This window comes from Gossypium raimondii, chromosome 4 (assembly GCF_025698545.1).
Source record: "Gossypium raimondii isolate GPD5lz chromosome 4, ASM2569854v1, whole genome shotgun sequence".
Lineage (NCBI taxonomy): Eukaryota > Viridiplantae > Streptophyta > Magnoliopsida > Malvales > Malvaceae > Gossypium > Gossypium raimondii.
Window position 1 is genome coordinate 15,671,728 of NC_068568.1, and position 21,653 is coordinate 15,693,380.

At 33.5% G+C, this 21,653-nt stretch overlaps 2 protein-coding genes across 7 annotated transcripts; one reads left to right on the forward strand and one right to left on the reverse strand.

Moving 5' to 3' along the window:
- Window positions 1–2,417: 2,417 nt before the first annotated feature.
- LOC105768030 (OVARIAN TUMOR DOMAIN-containing deubiquitinating enzyme 12) lies at window positions 2,418–7,374 on the forward strand. 6 transcript variants are annotated; one of them, XM_012587723.2, is made up of 12 exons: window positions 2,418–2,857; window positions 4,072–4,418; window positions 4,511–4,674; window positions 4,846–4,919; window positions 4,995–5,049; window positions 5,125–5,199; window positions 5,324–5,397; window positions 5,489–5,537; window positions 5,824–5,908; window positions 6,031–6,108; window positions 6,522–6,578; window positions 6,900–7,374. In XM_012587723.2, the coding sequence occupies exons 2-12, from the start codon at window positions 4,097–4,099 to the stop codon at window positions 6,953–6,955; spliced, it is 1,089 nt and encodes a 362-aa protein (XP_012443177.1). In that variant the 5' UTR covers window positions 2,418–2,857; window positions 4,072–4,096; the 3' UTR covers window positions 6,956–7,374. The 6 variants fall into 6 exon arrangements, with proteins under 6 accessions (XP_012443177.1, XP_052485368.1, XP_012443178.1 ...); XM_052629408.1 differs by having other exon boundaries at window positions 4,072–4,383; XM_012587724.2 differs by having other exon boundaries at window positions 2,457–3,959.
- A 12,021-nt stretch (window positions 7,375–19,395) lies between these two features.
- Window positions 19,396–20,240, reverse strand: LOC105767271 (uncharacterized). The gene is made up of 2 exons (XM_012586777.1): window positions 19,829–20,240; window positions 19,396–19,658 (listed from the first exon to the last, which is right to left on the reverse strand). Exons 1-2 carry the CDS (start codon window positions 20,238–20,240, stop codon window positions 19,396–19,398), a joined length of 675 nt encoding a protein of 224 aa, XP_012442231.1.
- Window positions 20,241–21,653: the final 1,413 nt, after the last annotated feature.

The following is a 21,653-nucleotide window of genomic DNA, read 5'->3' on the forward strand; positions in this document are numbered from 1 at the left end:
CGTCTTATATTAATAAACATGATAAATCAAGTATGTTATTACAACCATATCATGATTGATCTTTGGGCATACTCTAACAGTTTGGGACAACTCTAGTGCCACCTCTGTGATTAGGGGTGTTTAGTCGATTAACCGACCCAAAATAACATTAACTGAATTAACCGACCTTTCAAAATTTTTAACCGTTAACCGAACCAAAAATTTTTCGAAAAAAGTAACCGAACCGAAATTTTTTCGATTAATTCGGTCGGTTAACCGAATTGACCTAAAATTATATGTTTTTTTTATTTTTTGTTAAAAATTAACCGAATTACCCGAATTACCCGAATTAACCGAATTGAATCACTACATAATTAAAAACATTACATAAGTCTTTGAATCACTAACATTACATAAGTCTTGAAATTAACACATAATTGAAATTTTATTTTTATTTATTAAATTATTTGTAATTTTTATGATTGGGTTGGATTGAGTTGGATACTTGGGTTTGGATTGGGTTTAGGTGAATAGTGGACCTATTTATATATTATAATTTTATTTATTAATTTTTTCGGTTAAACTGAAAATTCAGTTAACCGATCGGTTTCGAACCGAATTAACTGATAATCGAAAAATCAAAAAATAATTAACCGACCCTCAACCGAAAAAATTCGGTTAACCGACCGATTAACTGAATTCGGTCAGTTAACCGAATTTTTTCGATTTTACCCGAATTTTTCACACCTCTATCTGTGATTCTTGCCCGTGGATTGACTGCTGAGTTTCTTTTTTTGTTGGATTTTTGTGTGCTCTGGCTGGTTGGTCTCTTTCTCATTGGAACTTGTTGGCGTTTCAGCTGCCTCTGTTGCCATCCAGTTAGCTTTTGGAGTTGCTCACCATTTGTTTCTTTAGGGTTTTGTTTCCAGAGTGGGCGTTTGTATTGGGCTTTTGTTTTGGTTTGCTTTGTTCGGTTTATTTTCTGTTGGTTTCACATGTTGGACTTACTGTTTGTTTGTTTAAATGCAAGTCCAATTCCTTTAAAAAAAAGTATGGTATTGTTGTTTTAACGGTAAACTACACAAATAGTCAATCAACTATTAAAACTTTTTATTTTAAGCATCCAAAATAAGAAGTTTATAATTTAAACACTCACGTTACATAGTTTAATAATTTGGTCACTCTCGTTAAAATAAAAAATAGCAAGTTGCGTGATAGTTAAAAATCGATATAATAACAAATTTAGTCCTCAACTTTTACATGTTATAGAAATTTAGACATAATTTTAAAAAATTAATCCTTAAAATTTACAAATAATCTCAATTTGATCCTACTTCTAAAAAATAAAAATATATAAATATTTTAAAAAATATAATAATAAATTAAAATTTTATATTAAAATTTATATTAATGTTAAATAATATAATTATATTAATATTATATAAAACAATAATTCCCTCTACCTCGTCCCTCCCATTTGTTAAGCAGCCAAGAATGCCTCTTGGAGAATGTAACTTGGCTGCTATTAACATTCACTATGCTCTTTATCTCTATTTTTCTCTACCTATATTTTTTCTCTTCCCTGTTTCTTTTTTTTTTTTTTAAAAAACACAGAAAACAAGAGGCAAAAAAATCTCCCAAAGAAAGTTTTTTCAATTCAATCTTTGAGAGACAAAATAAAAAGACCAACAACTTTTCGTCCCCTTGAGTGGGGGTGAGGGGAGGGGAGACATGGACGGTGGTGGGGGAGGTCTGAAGGGAGAGAGCAACGGGAGTGGGGAGATTTTTATTTTATTTAATATTTATATAAAATGTAAATTTATTATTATATTTTTTAAAAAGATATTTATGTATTTTTATATATTTTTTGAATTTTTAGAATTAAGATCAAATTTAGATAATTTATAAATTGAGGATTAATTTTATAAAATGATAACTAAATTAATATAATATGTAAAAGTTGAAGACTAAATTTGTTATTATATTAATTTTTAATTGTCACGTCAATTGACAGTTTATGATCTTAACGTGAGTTACCAAATTGACTAACATGAGTGCTTAAATCATAATTTTATTTATTTTGAGTGCCTAAAATGAAGATGATGTATAATTTACAATCATAAAAAATAAAATAAACAAATTATTGCAATTTTCATGCAACTCGTAAATACAAATATAAAAACTAGAATAAAAATAATATGAGGTAGCTAGTATGATGTTGATGTGAAAATGAGAGAGGACGGGGTTGGACTGTTTTGGACCATTTTTAAATTGTATTTTCTCTTTTTCCGAATAAAAACCATTTTAAATTGTTAATTGATATCCTAGGTAATAAAATTGATTTCAAAGCAAAGGTCAGAACCGTCAAATTCGCAACAACCTAAAAGCAGTCCAAATTCACGAAATTACAGCCGTAGATCTCGTAATTGCTCCAATTAATGGAAGGATCTCAACACTTCATTTTCCATAGTTTTCAACTCAAAAACCAATTATTCGCCAGTCTCCTTTAAAAATTCAGAACAACTCATTAAATGGATTTTGAAGATGCCGCTTCAACTCAACGGAATATCACGTCCGCTCGAAACTCTGATCCAACGGTTGAAAGGGCCATCCGTACGGAATCAGATCGGGAGTTGCTTGTCTTTTTAACGCCCGCGGGAAACAATTTGTTTATAAATACGTCAAAATGAAGCTATTTTAGTTTTTTCCCCTTTTTTTATTTATTTTTGTATACTTTTTTTTCGTTTCAAAAAATTCAACGTTCGATCGTTATCTTAAGTCACTCGTGTACTCCATTGTTTCTTGTGAAATAGTTCCTTGTTTGCTTTTGTGTCTTGTTTTTTCCTTTTGAAACTAAGGTTTCAACCTTCCTGGTTTGGTGAGTACTGTAAATTCCAGATCTTTTTTTATTGTTTTGATTGAATGGACTTGGAAATGATCACCTATTTCTGGGTTTAATTCGTATTGTTTATTAGTGTTTTCTGAATTCTGGGGTTTTTTTCTTTTTTATGTTTTTAGGTTGCTTAATGATAAAGTTCGGATTTTTTATTTTTAATCTTTGTGTTTATCTGTTTGATCGGCTACATCAAGTTTTCATTTGAATCGACGTGTTTTTTTTTTTTTGGAAATTTCGAGTTTTGTGCTTTGTGGTTTCCATGGTTTTGTATATGTTATTGCTAAGAAATCGTGTGTATGAACTGTAAATTATATCCAGGCATAAGAGAAACCTTAAAGAATTAATTGTCGTTTTAGTCATTAAATTTTCAGTAGTTTATTCAGAAATGAAACTCTAAGTGGAGAGTATCTTAGAGTTGGATCTAGATCAAAGTGTAAATAAAGAAAGTATTTTATCTAATTTGACTTTGACAATTTTTATTTATTATCTTTTAAGATGGTTGCTTTAGGATAGAATAGAATTGATTCCACTGGTAAATTTAGAGGGCTAACACGATTTTATTCTGTAGTGCAATGAAAATCCACTAAAACAAACTTTTTTAATGTAGTCCTTTTTGTTGGCTTTATTACAAAGTTATTCTTATTTGGGGTTTCGTCTGAAATGAAAAGAATATCTTTCTCATAACTCCTTTTGGGTTTCTTTTTAGACAAGGTGGTCTTGATTCTTAACTCATGATCAATAGTGCTTACTTTTTTAAAGATATATTTGAAGGAGAAAGTATCCTCAGATTGAGGAAAATAAATTGATACTTCATCATTTGTTTATTTACAGAATTTTTAGTACCTTTTTGCAATTAATTTTAATTATTTTGAATGAACTTTCACAGAGTATCATCAATACAAATATAGTTCATGTAGAACTTGGTGCTCTATAGACAATTGACTTAAATAGTTTGAAAAAACTAGAGCAAATAGATATGACTACTTAGATTTCTAGGTTTCCATAACTTTCCACAAAGAAAGTGTATTGCTGCAGTTTCTTAGTTTGATGCTTGCAGCAGAGCCTTTGCCCTTTGGTTTTCAGGGTAATTGCAGTTTTAGGACTTATTTCTTCATGCATGAATACGGATATCCAAATGCTTTTTTTTATTATTTTTTATTTGTGAACAAATATCTAATTGAGAATTGCTTGTACAGATGGTCAAGTGTTTGTTTGAAGTTGATGATTATGAATCAGCAAGATTCAGATTTCATGCATTGGGTTCTGGGGGGTGACCTGTTTTATCCTTCCGTATATAGTTATACAATACAGCATGATAATGGTGAAATGTATCATCACATGCATGATTTTAGAGGTCATACGGATGCTCAAAGCAGCCAGATAGAGAATGATAAGGTCATTGCTGGTATCCTTCAGGAAGAGTTCTCACATCTGGATGTAGCAGAAGCTTCTCAATTTTCTCATGCTGATGAACAACAATTGCAGGCATCCAGTGGACCTTATGATTGGTATAGTCCATTAGCAACAAACTACAATTATTCAGGTGTCTAGAAGCTTTTCCTATCATGTTTATATCATTTTCATGATGTTTATAAGCTTATCACTATTTGGAATTTATTTTGCCGCAATATGCAGCCTATGAATATGGCCAGGATGAATCTGATGTTTTGGTGCCACCTAGTTCGTGCCCTAGCCCTAGTGATTCGGAGGATTTTTCCAGCTCTTTGGAGCCGACTGATGGATATTATATACTAGATGATGATTTAGGCAAGAGGTTGAATCAAATGATTCCTATTCCTGTAAGTTTACCTTATAAAAGTGTCGTTGTTTATTATTTATTTTTATTATGTCCATTTACGTGATCCTCTGATTTGCATTTAAAATTGTTAAAAGGACTTAATTTTGGTTGATGCATGAGAACCTGCAACTCTTGCATTTTCTTCTAATGCATTTGAATCTGTTTGTTGCAGCATGTCCCTAGAATCAACGGCGAAATACCATCCTTCGATGAAGCAATGTCTGATCATGAAAGGTTGTTAAACAGGTAATTATTCTTTTTGTTTTTCTTCTATATGTTAGCATGTAGGTTTTCATCAATGGAGTTTCTTTCCGTATCCAGGTTGCAGCTATACGGTTTTGATGAGCTCAAGGTTCAAGGAGATGGTAACTGTCAGGTGTGTTGTCTTTATGTTGTGGTTTAACCCTTGCATTTCTAGAATAATATTTATGGTCAGTTTCTTGGTTTCCAGTTCCGTGCACTGTCAGATCAGATATATCGTACACCAGATAATCACAAAAATGTGAGACGTCAAGTTGTAAATCAGGTTTGTTGTCCTGGAATTAGTTTTTTATTTTGCTGGATCACACAGAACATTAAATTTGTTTATTGAGGTATAAGATATGTAATGATCCTGATGTAGCTTTCACTACAATGGCTTGTTTTGGCAGCTTAAATCTCACCAAGAGGCATATGAAGGATATGTCCCCATGGATTATGCTGACTATTTGAAGGAGATGTCCAAGTATTAGTAAAACTTTTTTTCCTTGTTTTTTACCATTCAAGCTTATGGGCAAAAGAATAGCAATGTTAATACCATCTATGAATGATGCCAGGAGTGGCGAGTGGGGTGATCATGTCACATTGCAAGCGGCTGCAGACACGGTATGGGCTACAAATTTTATAATAAACAAACACCTTTCTTTGAAGAAATTGTGTTGTGACCAAACTTATATGATTACCAATTTACTATTTTTAGACCTAATCTCTTTAGTTGCCTGAATCTAGTTCTATTAACATTTTTCATTATGTGTCCCAAAGAAGAAGCATAGATCTTTCTGTCTCCTGCTCCCTTCCATGTGCTGTAGCTCCCTCGGGTTTTCTTTCACTTTGCTAATGATTAAGTGTTCATGAATTTTTTTTCAATGACTAACACTAGCAATTTTTTCAGTATGGTGTGAGAATTTTTGTTCTAACTTCATTTAAGGATACTTGTTACATCGAGATCATTCCTAACTTCCAGAAGCCAAAAGGAGGTAAAATTTTAGCCCTTGGCTTCCCTGTTGATTGAATTTTGGAGAATTTTTTATTCCATATAAAGTAGGATCATGTATTCTTTTATCATTCAATTAAACTAAAGGAAAAAATTTTTGTTGAGGGGGGTCGGCTCTCCTATTAGGAGAAGCCTTTGAAGTGTCGTCCTCTGAGCAGCTGATCAGACCCTCGAACAGTGGAGGTATTGTGCCCGGAGTGTCTATGCTCTGTTTTACCCTTGAACAGTAGAGGTATTGTGCTTGGGGTGTCTATACTTGAACCCCACTAAGGCCAAAATGCTAAAAACATTTACCTGGTGGACCAAGCGCTCCCACTAAACTCCGTGAATCCCTTTGGGCTCTTCTTGGAGTCTGGAGACAAAAACCCGAGGCTAAAACCGAGCATAGACACCTTGGGAACAATACTTCGTTTGAGGGTCTGAGATCGGCCCAGAGTGCGACCTCCCCTCAACACTTTTTATTGTTATTTTCTTCTAAAACTATTGTTTGCTTTTGTTTCCCACTGATTTTTGCAAATTAAGCAAACAACATAATAAAGCCTTCTTTTCTTCTCATAAATGCTATGTCTTATGAAATGTTATGTGTACCAATGCAGTGATTTTCTTAAGTTTTTGGGCCGAAGTTCACTACAACTCAATCCACTTTCAAGGAGGTATTATATTACATCTTTTCTCTTTTCTTTAGCTTCTATTCGAATTTATCTTTACTCGAGCTCCGTAGTAGCAGTAGTATAAAAGTCTCGAAGTCCTGGTTTACTTATCCTTTCAGATAAAAGGGATAGTGTCCTGTGGTATTTGAACGAAGATTTTGGACTGAGCTGATTAAATGAAGAATCATGGTAGTATAGTCGGGAAGTCTAAATGAAATCTGCTAGACTCTGCATTGAACTTAAATTGGATCTTCATGTTTAATGTTATGTGTTTTAGTTTCACTCCTCTAATGTCATTAAATCTTTCTTTGTGCTCGATTATAGATTTCCCCTCAACCGAGGTTCAAAAGAAGAAGAAGTGGTGGAATTTTGGGAACTAACAGAATAAAGATAAGCCAGCCATGCTTCCATCATTTTCTTGGTTTGACTCGACTAAAACAGTTTGATAGCTTGAAGACATACATATGAGGACAGTGTTTCCTTTGAACCTTAGAAATACATTTTCATTTCCGAACAATAGACGGGTACCTAATACTACTATATACTATGAAAAAAAGAATAAAAGACAGCTCCAGCCTATGAATAAGGAAAACTGTAGCAGATGTTGAGATTTGATCTCTACATCTGTTGAAAGTCACTTAAGAGTGGCCATAAAAACGAAGGGGTTAAATCCATGGTTCATTCTTTTTTGTTTTTGGTATCTTTTTACCATTTTACCTTTCCTTTGAATGTTACCAATATGCACAGGTCATATTTTGCACACAGGAAATAAATACCAAGGGGTTAAATCCATGGTTCATTCTTTTTTGTTTTTGGTATCTTTTTACCATTTTACCTTTGAATGTTACCAATATGCACAGGTCATATTTTGCACACAGGAAATAAATCAAGAAGCAGGAGTAATATATCTGTTATTCGTACTTATTCTTTATTGATTCAAGCATAATGAATCTCAGTTTTGAGAACTTTTTTACCTCTTTTATCAATAAATTTCTAGTGCCTCAGTGCAGTACAGTTTTTCTATCTTACGCATTAACTTTTTATTATTTCTGAAGTATTTACGTTCTGATGCTTATTCGGATATTTGCATGGGTATATGATCACTTGTGAGTCAATTTCCCTCCATTTTTCCATTTCTTTTGTTTCCCTTCACACGGTAATAATATAATATTTCATAGATTTATTATACAATTTTTAAAATTTCTGATTATGATGAAGAATGACACGCATTTTTTATTATTAATACTGGCATTGTAAATATGATTGAGAAAGTATATATGCCTATCTTTTATCTTCTTTGAATTTAAATATTTAGCACCTGAGGTGTGTAAGCATAAGGCCTAGGCAGGGTTTGGATTCTGGTATATGGTTCTGTTCGATATTGTCATGCTTTGTAAGTAGGGCTGGCCTTTGTTTATACAGAAAGCAAAATAAAACATGAGTCAACTCTTTCGATGCTTCCCTAGTTACCCTCTTAAGTGTTTCATGGTTGTCCGTATTCCTGCCGTCAAGACATTGATGTCGTCGAGGATTGGTTGTGCATCCCAATGCAGAAAAACTTGTCTTCAATAAAATTTCTTATAAGTTAGCCTTTGGTTTAGATGATGCATATGATGAGATTTCCAGTTGAATGGCCACTGGTAGAACAAATCAGATTATCGAAAGCTTCTTGACAACTCCATCACTTACTAAAATTCCCACGAACAATACGCCACATCTTATGCCCTGGTATTTTAATAAGCAAGACAACAAAAACTAGTGTGTTTTCTACTCCATCGAAGGAAGATATTATAGGAGTAAACAGACACAGACTTTGGTTGGTCTTGTTCTTCCCTATTACGTTGCGGTTGAAGTAAACTCCAACCCGAATACACCATTCTAGTATTATTTATCAACTCAAAAGCTACTTTAATCACCCCCACAGAATTTGGAGCTACACCTTTGAACAGTACTTTGTTCCTAAAATCCAAATACCTCATAGGGTGATAGCAAAGATCGTAAAATCTTCCTCCGAATACCCCATCCTTGTATGTGACATGGTTTGTAAGGCTCATAGTATTCCAGGTAGTTCTTTTAACCAGGCCACAATGGCCTTGCCTACCTTCCTTTTTGATAGTTTGCAGGATCTTCTTATTGGTTGTCTCTACCTGCTAATTGTAATTGGTTTGTGGAATTTTAACACGGTTATCAATGTGAGATATATGGAGCATTTAATGAAACTGTTCTGTCTTTTATTAATTAAATAACTGAATTTAAATAAAAAAAAAGAGTCATAGCCTAATTGGAAAAATAATTATCTTATTCTAATAAACTACTAAAAGATAAAACAAAATATTCTTAAAATATATCAAATGATTTATTCTAAGATTTATCTACCTAAATAACTTTAAAATATATCCCCAAAATATATGAGTTTCACATATTTCAACACCCTCCCTCAAGTTGGTGCATATAGATCAATCATGCCCAACTTGCTTACAAGAAAATCAAAGCTTGTCTTAGAGAGCCCTTTGGTGAGTATGTCAGCAATCTGTTGTTTTGAAGGAACAAACGGCATGCACACTTGGCCTTCTTCAATCTTCTCCTTGATAAAATGTCTATCAATCTCAACATGTTTAGTTCTGTCATGCTAGACTGGGTTGTGAGCAATACTAATGACAGTTTTACTATCACAGCACAACTTCATTGGTGAAGTTATTGGTTTCCTCAGCTCTTCCATAATTCTTTTTAACCACATCATTTCATAAATTCCTTGAGTCATTGATTTAAACTCAGCCTCTGCACTAATTCTTGCTATAACATTTTGTTTTTTGCTTCACCAAGTCATAAGGTTTCCCCAAACAAAGGTATAGTATCCTGATGTAGATCTTCTATTTGTCATTGAGCCTGCCCAGTCTGCACTTGTATAAGCTTCAATTCCTCTTTGTTCGGATTTCTTGAAGAATAAGCCCTTTCCAGGTGAACTCTTCAAGTATTTCAGAATCTGAAACACTGCTTCTTCATGTTCCTCCATTGGGGAGTGCATAAATTGACTCACTAAGCTCACTGCAAAAGCTATGTCTGGCTTTGTATGTGATAAGTAAATTAACTTATCGACTAATCTTTGGTATTCCTTTTATCAACTAATCGACCTTCTTTATTTCTGAATTTTACATTTGGATCAATTTGTGCGTCAACTGAGCGGCAACCACTCATCCCAGCCTCTTTTAAAAGATCAATTACATATTTTTTCTGAGAGACCTCAATACCCTTATTTGATCGAGCAACTCCCATTCTAAGAAATTATTTCAAAGGACCCAAGTCTTTGGTCTCAAACTCCAATGCTAGATGCTCATTGAGACGCCTTATTTCATCCACATCATCTCCTGTAAGAATGATATCATTGGCATAAACTATAATAACTGTTATTCTACCTCTTTGTGAGTGTTGATAGAACATTGTGTGATCAGCTTGCCCTTGTGAGTAACCTTATTTTTCAATAACTTGAGTAAACCGTTCAATCCAAGCTCGAGGAGGCTGCTTTAGACTATACAAAGATTTCCTGAGCTTACATACTCGAGTTCCAAATTTTTCTTTAAAACTTGGATGAGGATCCATGCAAACTTCTTCTTCAAGTTTCCCATTTAGGAAAGCATTCTTCACATCTAGCTACTGTAAGGACCAATCAATATTAACAACAATTGATAAAAGAACTCTAACAAAATTTAGTTTGGCTATGGAGCAAATGTTTCAAGATAATCTATCCCGTATGTTTGAGTGTACCCTTTAGCCACCAGCCGAGCTTTGTATCTATCTAAAGATCCATTCAGTTTGAATTTGGTTGTGAACACCCATTTATAGCCCACAGTTTTTTTTCCCTATAGGTAATTCCATTGTTTCCCATGTACCTATTTTTTCAAGAGCGCGTATCTCCTCAAAAATAGCCTCCTTCCACTCAGGAACATGTAAAGCATCTTTCACATTTTTAGGTATTTTCACAGTATCGAGACATAAAAAAAAGGCTGAGAATGTCGAAGACAAGGCTTTATAGGACACAAAGTTAGACATGGGATATTTGACAATATTTCTAATACCTTTTCTTTTAGCAATTGGAATATCTAAATCAGAAAATTCATTGGTTGGATTATGAGTTTTACCTAGAGTTTTGACAATATCTTACGGGTCAGATTCTTGGTGATGAATCTAGTGGATTCCACTTTCTTGATTTTGATTTCTTATTGAGTAAACAATTAACTCCTTTGTTTATTCTCTATTCTCATGATCAGACTCTTCACCTTCATACTCATTTTCATTAACAACATTAAAATCATTAATTTTTGTGTTAATCATAAATTCACCTTTCCCATTATTAGAATTCCTATGTTGTATATTCCTAGTGTTTTCTTGATCAATTATAGAATCTTCCTTACTATAATTCCCTCTCCGAAGATTAGAATCAAAGTAAGATTGCGTTTTAACAAATGTGACATCCATGGTAACAATAATCTTCCTATCAATTGGATCATAACATTTGTAACCCTTTTTATTAGAAGTATAGCCAACAAAGACATATTTTTTTCTCTAGGGCCAGTTTACCTTGGTTGTGAAGATGAACAAAAACACTAAACCCAAAAACTAAAAGGGATAAATCTGTGATCAATTTAGAGTTAGGAAAGTTATCTTTAAAGAGATGGAAAGGAGTTCTATAGTTTAGAGTTTTACTAGGCATTCTATTAATAAGATATGTAGCTGTTAACAAGGCTTCGCCCCAAAGATAATGTGGTACCTAACTAGTGAAAATTAAGGCTCTAGTTACTTCCAAAAGATGTCAGTTTTTCCTTTCTGTAACCTCATTTTGTTGTGGTATATTTGTATAAGAGCTTTGCTGGAGTATACCATGTTTGGTTAAAAAAACACCTAATTTGTCACTAAAAAATTCCCCACCATTGTCACTCCGAAGTACTTCTATTCTCACACCTAATTGTTTCACCATAGCATAAAAAGACTGAAACATATTTTTAACTTCAGACTTATATTTTAATAAAAACACCCAACAAATGCAAGTATGATCATCAATAAATGTGACAAACCAACGTTTTTCTTGAAAAAGTTGAGACTCTCGAAGGTCCCCAAACATCACTATGAATTAATGAAAAAGGTTTGGAAGTTTTATATTTTTGAGGTGGGAAGAATGACTGATGATGTTTAACCAATTCATAAAACTCACAGTGATACGAAGGACATTTATTTTTAAATAGATCAGGTAACAAATATCTTAAATAGTAAAAATTAGGATGTCCAAGCCTATAATTCCAAATCATAACCTTATCAAAACTAGAAGCAAAATTTAAACATAAAGTAGTTGTTGGCTGACTTAGATAGTCGTCATCAAGAAAGTAAATTCCACCAGATTCTTTAGTATTGCCAATAATCCTCCCTGATACTATGTCCTGAAATTTACAAATAGAGGAGTCAAATATAATATGACAATTCGAGGACTGGGATAATTTACTAACTAATATGAGATTACAAGCTAGATTTGACACATGTAAAACATCATGTAAAACTAAGGAAGACGAAATTTTAACAGTGCCTTTCCCGACTATTGCAGAGAATGACCCATCTACTACTTTAATTTTTTTCTTTCCTGCACAAGGTGTGTAAGTTGAAAATGACTACTAGTCATGTGATTACTAGCTTCAGAATCAATGATCCAGGTGTTTGTTTTACAAGGCTTGACACTGAAAAAAATAGAAAAATCAGTACCTGATTGGGAAAAGGAGGAAGAAGGATTATTGGATGAGTTAGGAACAAAAGAATTCATCTGAAATTGTGGTGATTGAAAAAGCTTGTGTAGATGCTCTAATTGTTCCTTAGTGAATGGAGACCCTTCTAGAGAACTTTGGCCCTCATAATTTTCATTAGTTGTTTCAACGGTAAAACTTTCTTCCTCTGTTTGATTGTTGGATCTCATATCTCCAGTGAAGGCTATTTTAACCATGATACTACTAGAGATTTAACCTAGCTCAAATGCCATGAAAGTTTTCAAGAGAGCATTTAATAAAACTATTCTGTCTTTTATTAACTAAACAATTGAGTTTAAATAGAGAAAAGAATCATAACCTAATTGGAAAAATAATTTCCTTATTCTAATAAACTACTAAAAATAAAATAAAATATTCGAAGAATATCTCAAATGATTTATTCTAAGATTTATCTACCTAAAAAACTTTAAAATATATCCCTAAAATATACGAGTTTCACATATTTCAACAACTAGGTTCCATTATCTGTGATGAAAAGGTAAGGGCAATGTAATGGCCCAAATTCAAAGTTATCGGAATAGTGGTTTCGTAACCACAAATCCGATTTAAAGATAAATTTATTTTAATATTTTTTCATGAATATTGATATGATAGGAAAATCGTATGAAAATATCGATAGAAAAATTTTACCGATTTAGTGGTTAGTTAGAAAAAGAAATTATTGAAGAAATTGGGTAAAAATAAGGTATCGAGACTTTGATCTCGTAAAACCGAGTCAAAAATAATTTTATAAATAATTATGAAATATTATTAATATGGTATAAAAATTTCGTTAGAAAATTTTAATGTTTGGATAGTCAATTACGTAAAAATGACTAAATTGAAAAGGTGTAAAAGTTACTAGAAGGATTAAATAGCTCAATTGTTAAATGAGGAGGGACATAAATTGCAAATAATCCCAAAAGAAGATATTTTGGGCGGCATACGTTGAGAAAAATCAGGAGAATTGAAGAATTAAGGGTAAAATTGGAATATTGCAAAAATTGCTTTAAAAGTTAGGACTAAAGTGGAATATCTAGAATTCTCTTCATATTTTCTGCATTCTCATCAGCCAAAAACGTCCTAAGGGTTTCTTCAAGCTGGTTTTTCATAATTTTTGCACCAAGTGAGTTAATCCTTGCCTTTTTCTTGTAATTTTTGTATTTCTAAGACTTTTACAACTAGGTCCTATTACTAAATTCATTAGTTTTTGATTTTATGAATGAATTTGAAAGTTGCTATGAATATGTGCTGGAATTTTATGATGAAATAGGATGAAATTTAAGCTTTAATTTGTTTGTGAGATGATTTTATTAGGTAATTTCAATAGAAATTGATTTGTAGGACCTAATTGTGAAAATGTTTGGAATCAAAGTCTAGTGCTGAAATTCTGATTTACAAAGGTTATAAAGTAGTCTAAAGTGATGGGATAAAGTGTTAATTGAGAAAAATCAGCTCAATTGAGAGGTTAATTGAGTAGGGATAAAATTATCATTTATTGAAAGTTTAGGGAAAAATGATAATTGATATTGTGCACTAAAACAGTTTTGGACAGCAGCAGTACTCTAACTTTGAAAAATCACCAAAAATTGTAGAGATCGAATTAGAGGATGAATAAAATATGACATTAAATATTATTGAGTCTAGTTTCTTATAAAAGAAACAGTGTAAGCAATGAAATTGTAAATCATGGGATATAATAGATTTTGTGAGACAAGGTCAGAATGAATTCTGGTTCCCCTGTTCTGACTTTGGAAAATCATTAAAAATTGTACAAAAATTATTATGAGTTAAAATTTATATGGTTAGAATCCTTAATGATTCTATTTTCATAAGAAACAAACAGAAACATCATCCGAATTCTGTACAATGAGATAATCAATTTTTAGTGAAGAGGGGTCGGAACTATCAACAAGTGAAACAGGGGAAATTTAAAGAATAAACTGTACTTATTGGCTAGGCAAAAAATTCTAAAAATTTTATGGTAAGAAGATATGCAAATCTAGTTTCATGGAAAATTAACGGATCTTAATTTGGAGTTCCGTAACTCAAGATATAGATAATTTAGTGACTGTGACTCAGTAAGACAGCTTTGAATGCACTATAAATAATAATGGAATTTTAGAGAATGTTACATATGAACATGAAATGTATTAGATTAATGATTAACTTTATTTATTTAGATCCGGAAAATTCAAATACGAAGCTAGATCGAGGAAAAGAAAAAGTTCGGGATTAGTAGATTTTTATTTACGAACAAGTATCTAGGTAAGTTCGTGTAATTTGAATTATATTCTTAAATGCTTGAAATGTTTGTTATTGATGTGAATATGATTTGGATGTTAATTGTTTGATAATTGATGAAACATTGATATATTTGATAAAAAGAGGAAGAAATCCTGGTTGAATGAAAGGAAAATTTGATGGATCTCTGAAAAGGAATTGACGGTAAAAAAGATCTAGCCCGGACGGGTGATCCTATCCTGATATAGCCCTCCCGAAGAATATGTGGAAAATGGATTTAGCCCGGACGGGTAATCCGAATTAGGGTCTGAATTTAGCCTGGACTGGTAATTCAGATCCAAGCTCATTAGAGTAATTGTCATTGCAGGGGATTTAGCCTGGACTGGTAATCCCGACAATACTCTGTGAGTTTATATTACTGAGTGATTTAGCTCGACTGGTAATCCCATTGTAAGGATGAGGTTCGCTGGAGTGTGCTCTCTGAAATGGAAATGTGCGCACATGAATATGAATTGACGGACCCGAAATTGTACACTAAAGTGTACCTCTGAAAATCCATCGAAATTCCAAGTAGTTCAACGGGGTAAATATGGAAAAATAACAAGGAAATGGAAATCATGGTATTGATGAGCTCATCAATCATGGTATAAATTATTGATACATGGAAATTATTGGACTAATTTGAATGTTGAGTTTGTGCATGATAGGGGAATAATGTATGGAATGGGTGTATGAATGTTTATTACATTGTATGGAAAATATTAGGTAAGTATAATTCTTGTTACATGAGCTTACTAAGCACAAAGTGCTTATCCTGTTTCTTTTTCCCCTGTTTTGTAGTGTTAAGAGCTCGGAGGTCGAATTTGGTCGGAGAAGCATCACACTATCAACCTCAAGATCTCGGTACATAAAGAAACTTATTTTGGAAATCAATGGCATGTATAAGCTAGTAAAGTAGATGTTAATGTGGAATGAATGTATGGTTAGCCATTGGTATGGCTAACAAATTTTGGTTTTGGCATGTGATGAGATTATCTTATGAATACAATAAATCTATCTTGAAAATATGTTGAAATGGCTTGGTTGTGTTGTCTTGGTCTCGGTTTAAAATTTGCAGGGAGGATTAGATATTTATAAAGGGATTATATTGAGTTTTAAAAAAAATCGGTAAAATCTGGTAATACCTCGTATCCTATTCCGGCGACGGATACGGGTAAGGGGTGTTACAGGCAACCATGCTTGGTACTTGGACGGTTTTGTGTTAGTAACTGATGCATGTTTTAAATGTAAAAGTGACTTTGAATTTAGAAAAAGAAGATAGAGTGGTAGCAAGATGTTAATATTTGCATATTGTTGTTTTTCCATGCAAAGTTATACTCTTTTTTTTTTGTGTGATCATATCGAGAGGTTCTTGTTGGGTTTTTGAGCAACAAAGAGAGCAAAACAGAGAAAATTAACAATCCAATTTGACTTTCTATGTTTTTCATTATCTTTTTCAATTCAGATAATACATTATATATTAGTTTATTCATGACGTAACTCAACTAATCTAACTAATACAATCTTGAAAACATTAAAAACTTCACTTGTACACAAGTTGATTTGTGTCAATCAACACCTAAATATATCACAAAACCTACCAACTAAAAATGGTTTACATGTAACATAACATGTGTAACATGCATCAAAATATATCATTGCAACCTGTAGATCTTCAATCCGCCAATATCTTTAATCCACTAGTAGTTTCACATTTTGCCATACAGTGCGCAGCTTGGGCTTCGGTGAGCTTGTTCTTACTTGTTGCATATGGAGAGTCTGCCAATCTTTTTCCACTTTCAGACTACTCACCAAATGACTTCTGCTTGGACTATTTGCCAAACTTGAACTGTCTTCTAGATGACTTAAATCCTCGATTGTCCGTCATATGTCGTTCGCCAAATGTACTCACCATTACATGGTTGGCCATCTTGCAACACTCCTCATTGGCCACCATGCTGTGAACACTAATTTACTTTCTGAGCCTTTCGAACATTACCTTTCCCAGAGGCTTGGTCAAAATATTCGCTGGTTGATATTCAGAGCTGCAATAAATCAAAGTCACTTTTTTACTCTATTCAACTTCTCTCTCAAAGTGATACTTTATCTTGAAGTGCTTTGTTCTCCCATGAAAAATGAGATTCTTCGCAATTGCAATGGAAGATTGATTGTCACAAAAAAATTGTGTTGCTTCAGTTTGAACAAGATTAAGTCGCCAAGACGTTTTCTTAGCCAAATAGCTTGATTTACAACTACTGCTGCAGCTACATATTCCGCCTCAACTGATGACTGAATAACTTTTGGCTACTTCTTGGAGCTCTATGAGAATATGCCAGATCCAAGTGAAAAAAGATAACCAGAGATACTTTTCATATCATCTATCAGACCTGCTCAATCACAGTCGACGTAGACAACCAACTTTAATGCTTCTACCTTTTCAAACCATACACCAAGGTTGTTGGATTCCTTGATGTATCTCGGCACCCTCTTAGCAGCTTTAAAATGTAATATGTTGCAGCAATGCATAAATATCGACAACATGCCTACTGCATACATAATGTCTGGTCAAGTAGCTATTAAATACAACAAACAACCAATGAGAATTCTATAGTTTTTCTCATCGACCCTCTCAAGCTCATCATTCCTGTTAAGCTTTTCTTTAGTGCAACTAGTGTGCTGACTGGTTTATAATTTTCCATACAAAACCTCTTCAAAATCTTCAAGGGAAAGCTCTGCTGATTGGTAAATATTCCTTCTTGTACTTGTAGCACATTCATCCAAGAAAATATCTCATTTCGCCAAGATCTGACATCTCAAATACTTTCTCCATTTGTAGTTTAACTCTATCACGGAATTATCATTGCTTCAAATTACCAATAGGTCATCAACATATAAGGAGATGATTAATGTTGTGGCCTTTTCAACTATCTTCACATATAGAGTTGGTTAACTTAGGCTTTTCTGAAATCCCAAATGTTGCAGGTACTTATCGATCCTAGCATACCAAGCCATTGGAGCTTGCTTTAGCCTATACAAGGCTTCTCTAAGCCTGTAAACCTTCTTTTTACTTCCTTTAACCATGAAACCAGGTGGTTGATCCACATATATTTCTTATTACAGATAACCATTCAAAAACTTTGATTTAGCATCTAGCTGATGAATTTTTCATCCCATCTGTGCTGCCAAAGCTAAAATTAGCCTGATTGTATCCAGTCTTGCTACTAGTGCAAAGGTATCCATGTAATCAACCTCGTATTGTTGATTGGTCCCCTCACAACCAACCTTGCCTTAAACCTATTGAGTGAACCATCAACATTGAGCATGGTTCTGTACACCCACTTGATGCCAACAACTCTCTTGTGTGATGTCTTATCAACAAGCTCTCAAGTTTGGTTCTTGTGAATCATTTTCAGCTCAGCTTACATTGCTTTCTTCCAGCCTTCTATTAATGTAGCTTATTCATAACTGGTGGGTTCAAGAACTGCCATGTCAGCTTTTTCATAAATTTCACTAATAGGTCGAGAGTCCCCCTCATTGAAAAATCATCATAATCAACTTCTTGCTCATATACTTCAGCTTCATCAGTCACAAAATATGCCTTTCATTGACTTGTTATGGTTTTGCCTTTTCCTAATTCCATGTTGCATCTTCATCGAACACAACATCTCTACTTGCATACATTTTGCAGGATGATGGATCAAAAACTCTATGACCCTTTTTGTTGTTGCTATAACCCACAAAAATATCAGGTTGGGCCTTCTTCCCTAACTTCTCCCTTTTGATTGTTGGAATATGAACTACTGAAGGTTTAAAACCAAACCATGCTTCAAACAGAGCCTTCTTCTTTATAGCCTTGGTTGGCAACTTGTTATGGAGATACATAGTTGAATTTACAGCTTTATCCCAAAAACTCTTAGGTAAATTTTTCTCAAACATGAGGCACCTAGACATATCCATCATGGTTCTATTCTTCCTCTCACTTACACCATTTTGCTAAGGTGTATAAGTATTGGTGAGCTGGTGTTCAATCACTAAATCTTCACAAAACTTCTCAAATAGTTCTGAGGTGTATTTAGTTCCATTAATAAACCTCACAATTCTAATCTTGCACCCAAGTTGAGTTTCAACAACTGACTTGAACTTACAAAACATTTGTGGAACTTTAGACTTTTTTTTACGAAGTAAACCCAACAAAATCTTGAATAACCATCAATAAACAAAACAAAATACTTGTTACCACTTAATGATTGAGTTCTCATATGTTCGCACATATTGGTGTGAACTAAGTGAAGCTTTTTAGAAGTTCTCCAGGCCTTGTTCACCGGAAACAACAACCTACTTTGTTTTCTTAACTAACATACTTCACAGACTTCTTCATGCTCAACCATTTTTGGCAAGTTTTCAACCAACTCAACCTTAGATCACTAAGATAATGACTTGTAATTAATATGACCCATTCTCCTATGCCACAATTCAGATTCATCAACTAAAATTGTATAGGCTTTAGATGTTGCTAAGTTCTAATCCACAACAAAGCTTCTATCAGACATAACAACTGATATAAGCTCACATCTATATGGATCAACAATCAAGCATTCTCTATTCTTAAACACAATAAAATAACCTCTTTCAAGAAATTAGCTTACACTTACTAGATTCAAATTGATTTCTGGCACAAAAAGAACATTTGAAACAAGTTTTGTACCTGATTGACTGTTGATTAAAACATCTCATTTTCCTTTCCCCTTAATGTGCTAACCATTTCCAACCTTGATGTTGGAGTTGGAACTTGTGTCAATAATTTTAAAGATGTTTTCATTTGAGGTCATGTGATTTGTGCAGCCATTGTCAATGAGCCAGTGTTTCTCAATGTTGCTTATTGTAGTAAGGCACAAGACAATGAAAATGAGTTCCTCCTGAGCTTGGTTTCCATCAGTTGCCTGTGCCTGAGCATTTTTCTGTTGTGGTTGCCCATTATTCTTGCACACCTTCTCTATATGGCTAAGCTGCTTACAGGCTTTACACTAAACATCAGGCCTGAACCAGTAAAACCTTTCTGAATGACTTATCCTTTTACAATGAGAACATGGTGGATACTTCTTCCTTCCCCTTATCTTTTTATATTTTCTTTCTTTTCTGTCAAGACCTCCTTTCCTTTGTAATTTGTGGAGCTCGATCATTTTTTACCTCTTGCTTGAAAGCCTCCCTTAACACGCTCATCTTGTCTTGATGCTCTCTTATATTCTTGAGCATATAGTACATTGATAAAATTTGGTAGTGAGATTGTTGATAGGTCCCTCAAGTCTTCAAGAGAAGAATTCTTTGACTCATACCTCTTAACTACCTTACTATCACTGAATTGGCCTCCTAGCAATCTGATGCTATTGACCACTGCTATTATCCTGTCTGCTTTCACTGTTTTAGCCTCCCTTATTTTCAAGTTATCAAAATCTCTTATGAGATTAATAGGTTGCTGCTGCTTGTTCTTGTCCGAACCTTGAAACTCCTCCTTTAGCTTATCCCAAGCTTCTTTAGGAGTCTCACAAGCTATAATCTTGGTGAAAATCACATATGAAACACTACTTTGTATGCACGACATCGCATTGTACTTCTTAGCACGATCATCATTATGTTACTTGATTTGTGCTAAGGTGGGATTCACTCTCAACGGTGGTGGTTCAACATCAGCATTCACTTCCTCCTACAAGTCAAAAGCTTGAAGGTAGGTCTTCATTTTTACTACCCAGATATGGTAGTTTTCACCATTGAAAACAAGTGGTGGTGGAGTTGAAAAGCTTGTTGAAGACATTTTACTGAAACACAAAGAAGAAAATGACCCTTAAAGATCAATGACTCTTGATACCAATTGTTGGGTTTTAGAGCAAAAAAGATAGCAAAACAGAGAAAATTAGCAATCCAATTTGACTTACTATGTTTTTCATTATCTTTTTCAATTCAGATAATACATTATATATTAGTTGATTCATGATGTAACTCAACTAATCTAACTAATACAATATTGAAAACATAAAAGACTAACTTGTACATAAGCTGATTTGTACCAATTAGCACCTAAACATGTCAAAAAACCTACCAACTAAAAATGGTTTACACGAAACATAACAGGTAACACCCCTTACTTGGTCCAGTTTCTGGACCTGAGCAATAAGGTGTTATCAACAATAACGAAACATTTACAAGAACCTTATAATTCAAAATATCAATTATTTATCATACAATCTCATAAACAATCAAATTAACATGTGTTTCAATCAATTTCAGATTAGTATCGAGTTTATGAAAGTTTTAAATCAACTCAGTAACATATAGGGATCAATTTGAAACTTAAATAAAAAGTTGAGAAAATATGAAAGCTAAGGTCACACGGCTATGTCCCCTGACCATGTGCGAGAGCCAAGCCCCTATGAGATGGGTCACATGGCCATGTCACCAGACCATGTAACAAACTATGACCGTGTACACCAAAATCACCTAAAAACTTATAGACCACACGGTTGTGCCATATGCCCATGCATGGTACACGATTGATCGCCAGGTCATGTCTCAGACCGTGTGTACTTGGAATTACCTTTCAAATTAAGTCATTCAACCTAACCTCACTTAAGCAACAAGCAACCATTCATACCACATTCATACCAATTCAAAAGCATTAAAATCAGACCAAAACCATCATTTATAACAACCAACCTAAGTGCCTAACCATTATGCCACAATTGGCACCTTAATTCATAATTAAAAACTAACCAAATATCATATATAAGTACCATTTCAAATAAGCTTTCATTGTCATCACAACTTTCAACTAGCTATGCATCAAAATAGTCATTCAAAAAATTTTATATTTTCCTAAATTTAACCTTATGATATACACATCAAACCTACCAAAACATTTCAAACATAACATAAGCACATCATTCATTATTCATCATTTCCATAGATATTATAACAACCAAAACACATTTCCAAGCATGTTATTTTCTCAACCATTACA

Excerpts from the sequence above, each read along its gene's own strand:
- LOC105768030 (XM_012587721.2), top strand. The coding sequence starts at position 3,923 with ATGCTTGCAGCAGAGCCTTTGCCCTTTGGTTTTCAGGGTAATTGCAGT. Across the intron at positions 4,675-4,845 it reads ATCAAATGATTCCTATTCCT|CATGTCCCTAGAATCAACGG; the intron begins GTAAGTTTACCT and ends TGTTTGTTGCAG. Across the intron at positions 6,579-6,899 it reads CTCAATCCACTTTCAAGGAG|ATTTCCCCTCAACCGAGGTT; the intron begins GTATTATATTAC and ends GCTCGATTATAG.
- LOC105767271 (XM_012586777.1), bottom strand. The coding sequence starts at position 20,240 with ATGTCGTGCATACAAAGTAGTGTTTCATATGTGATTTTCACCAAGATT. Across the intron at positions 19,659-19,828 it reads GGGAGGCTTTCAAGCAAGAG|CCTGTAAGCAGCTTAGCCAT; the intron begins GTAAAAAATGAT and ends TTTAGTGTAAAG.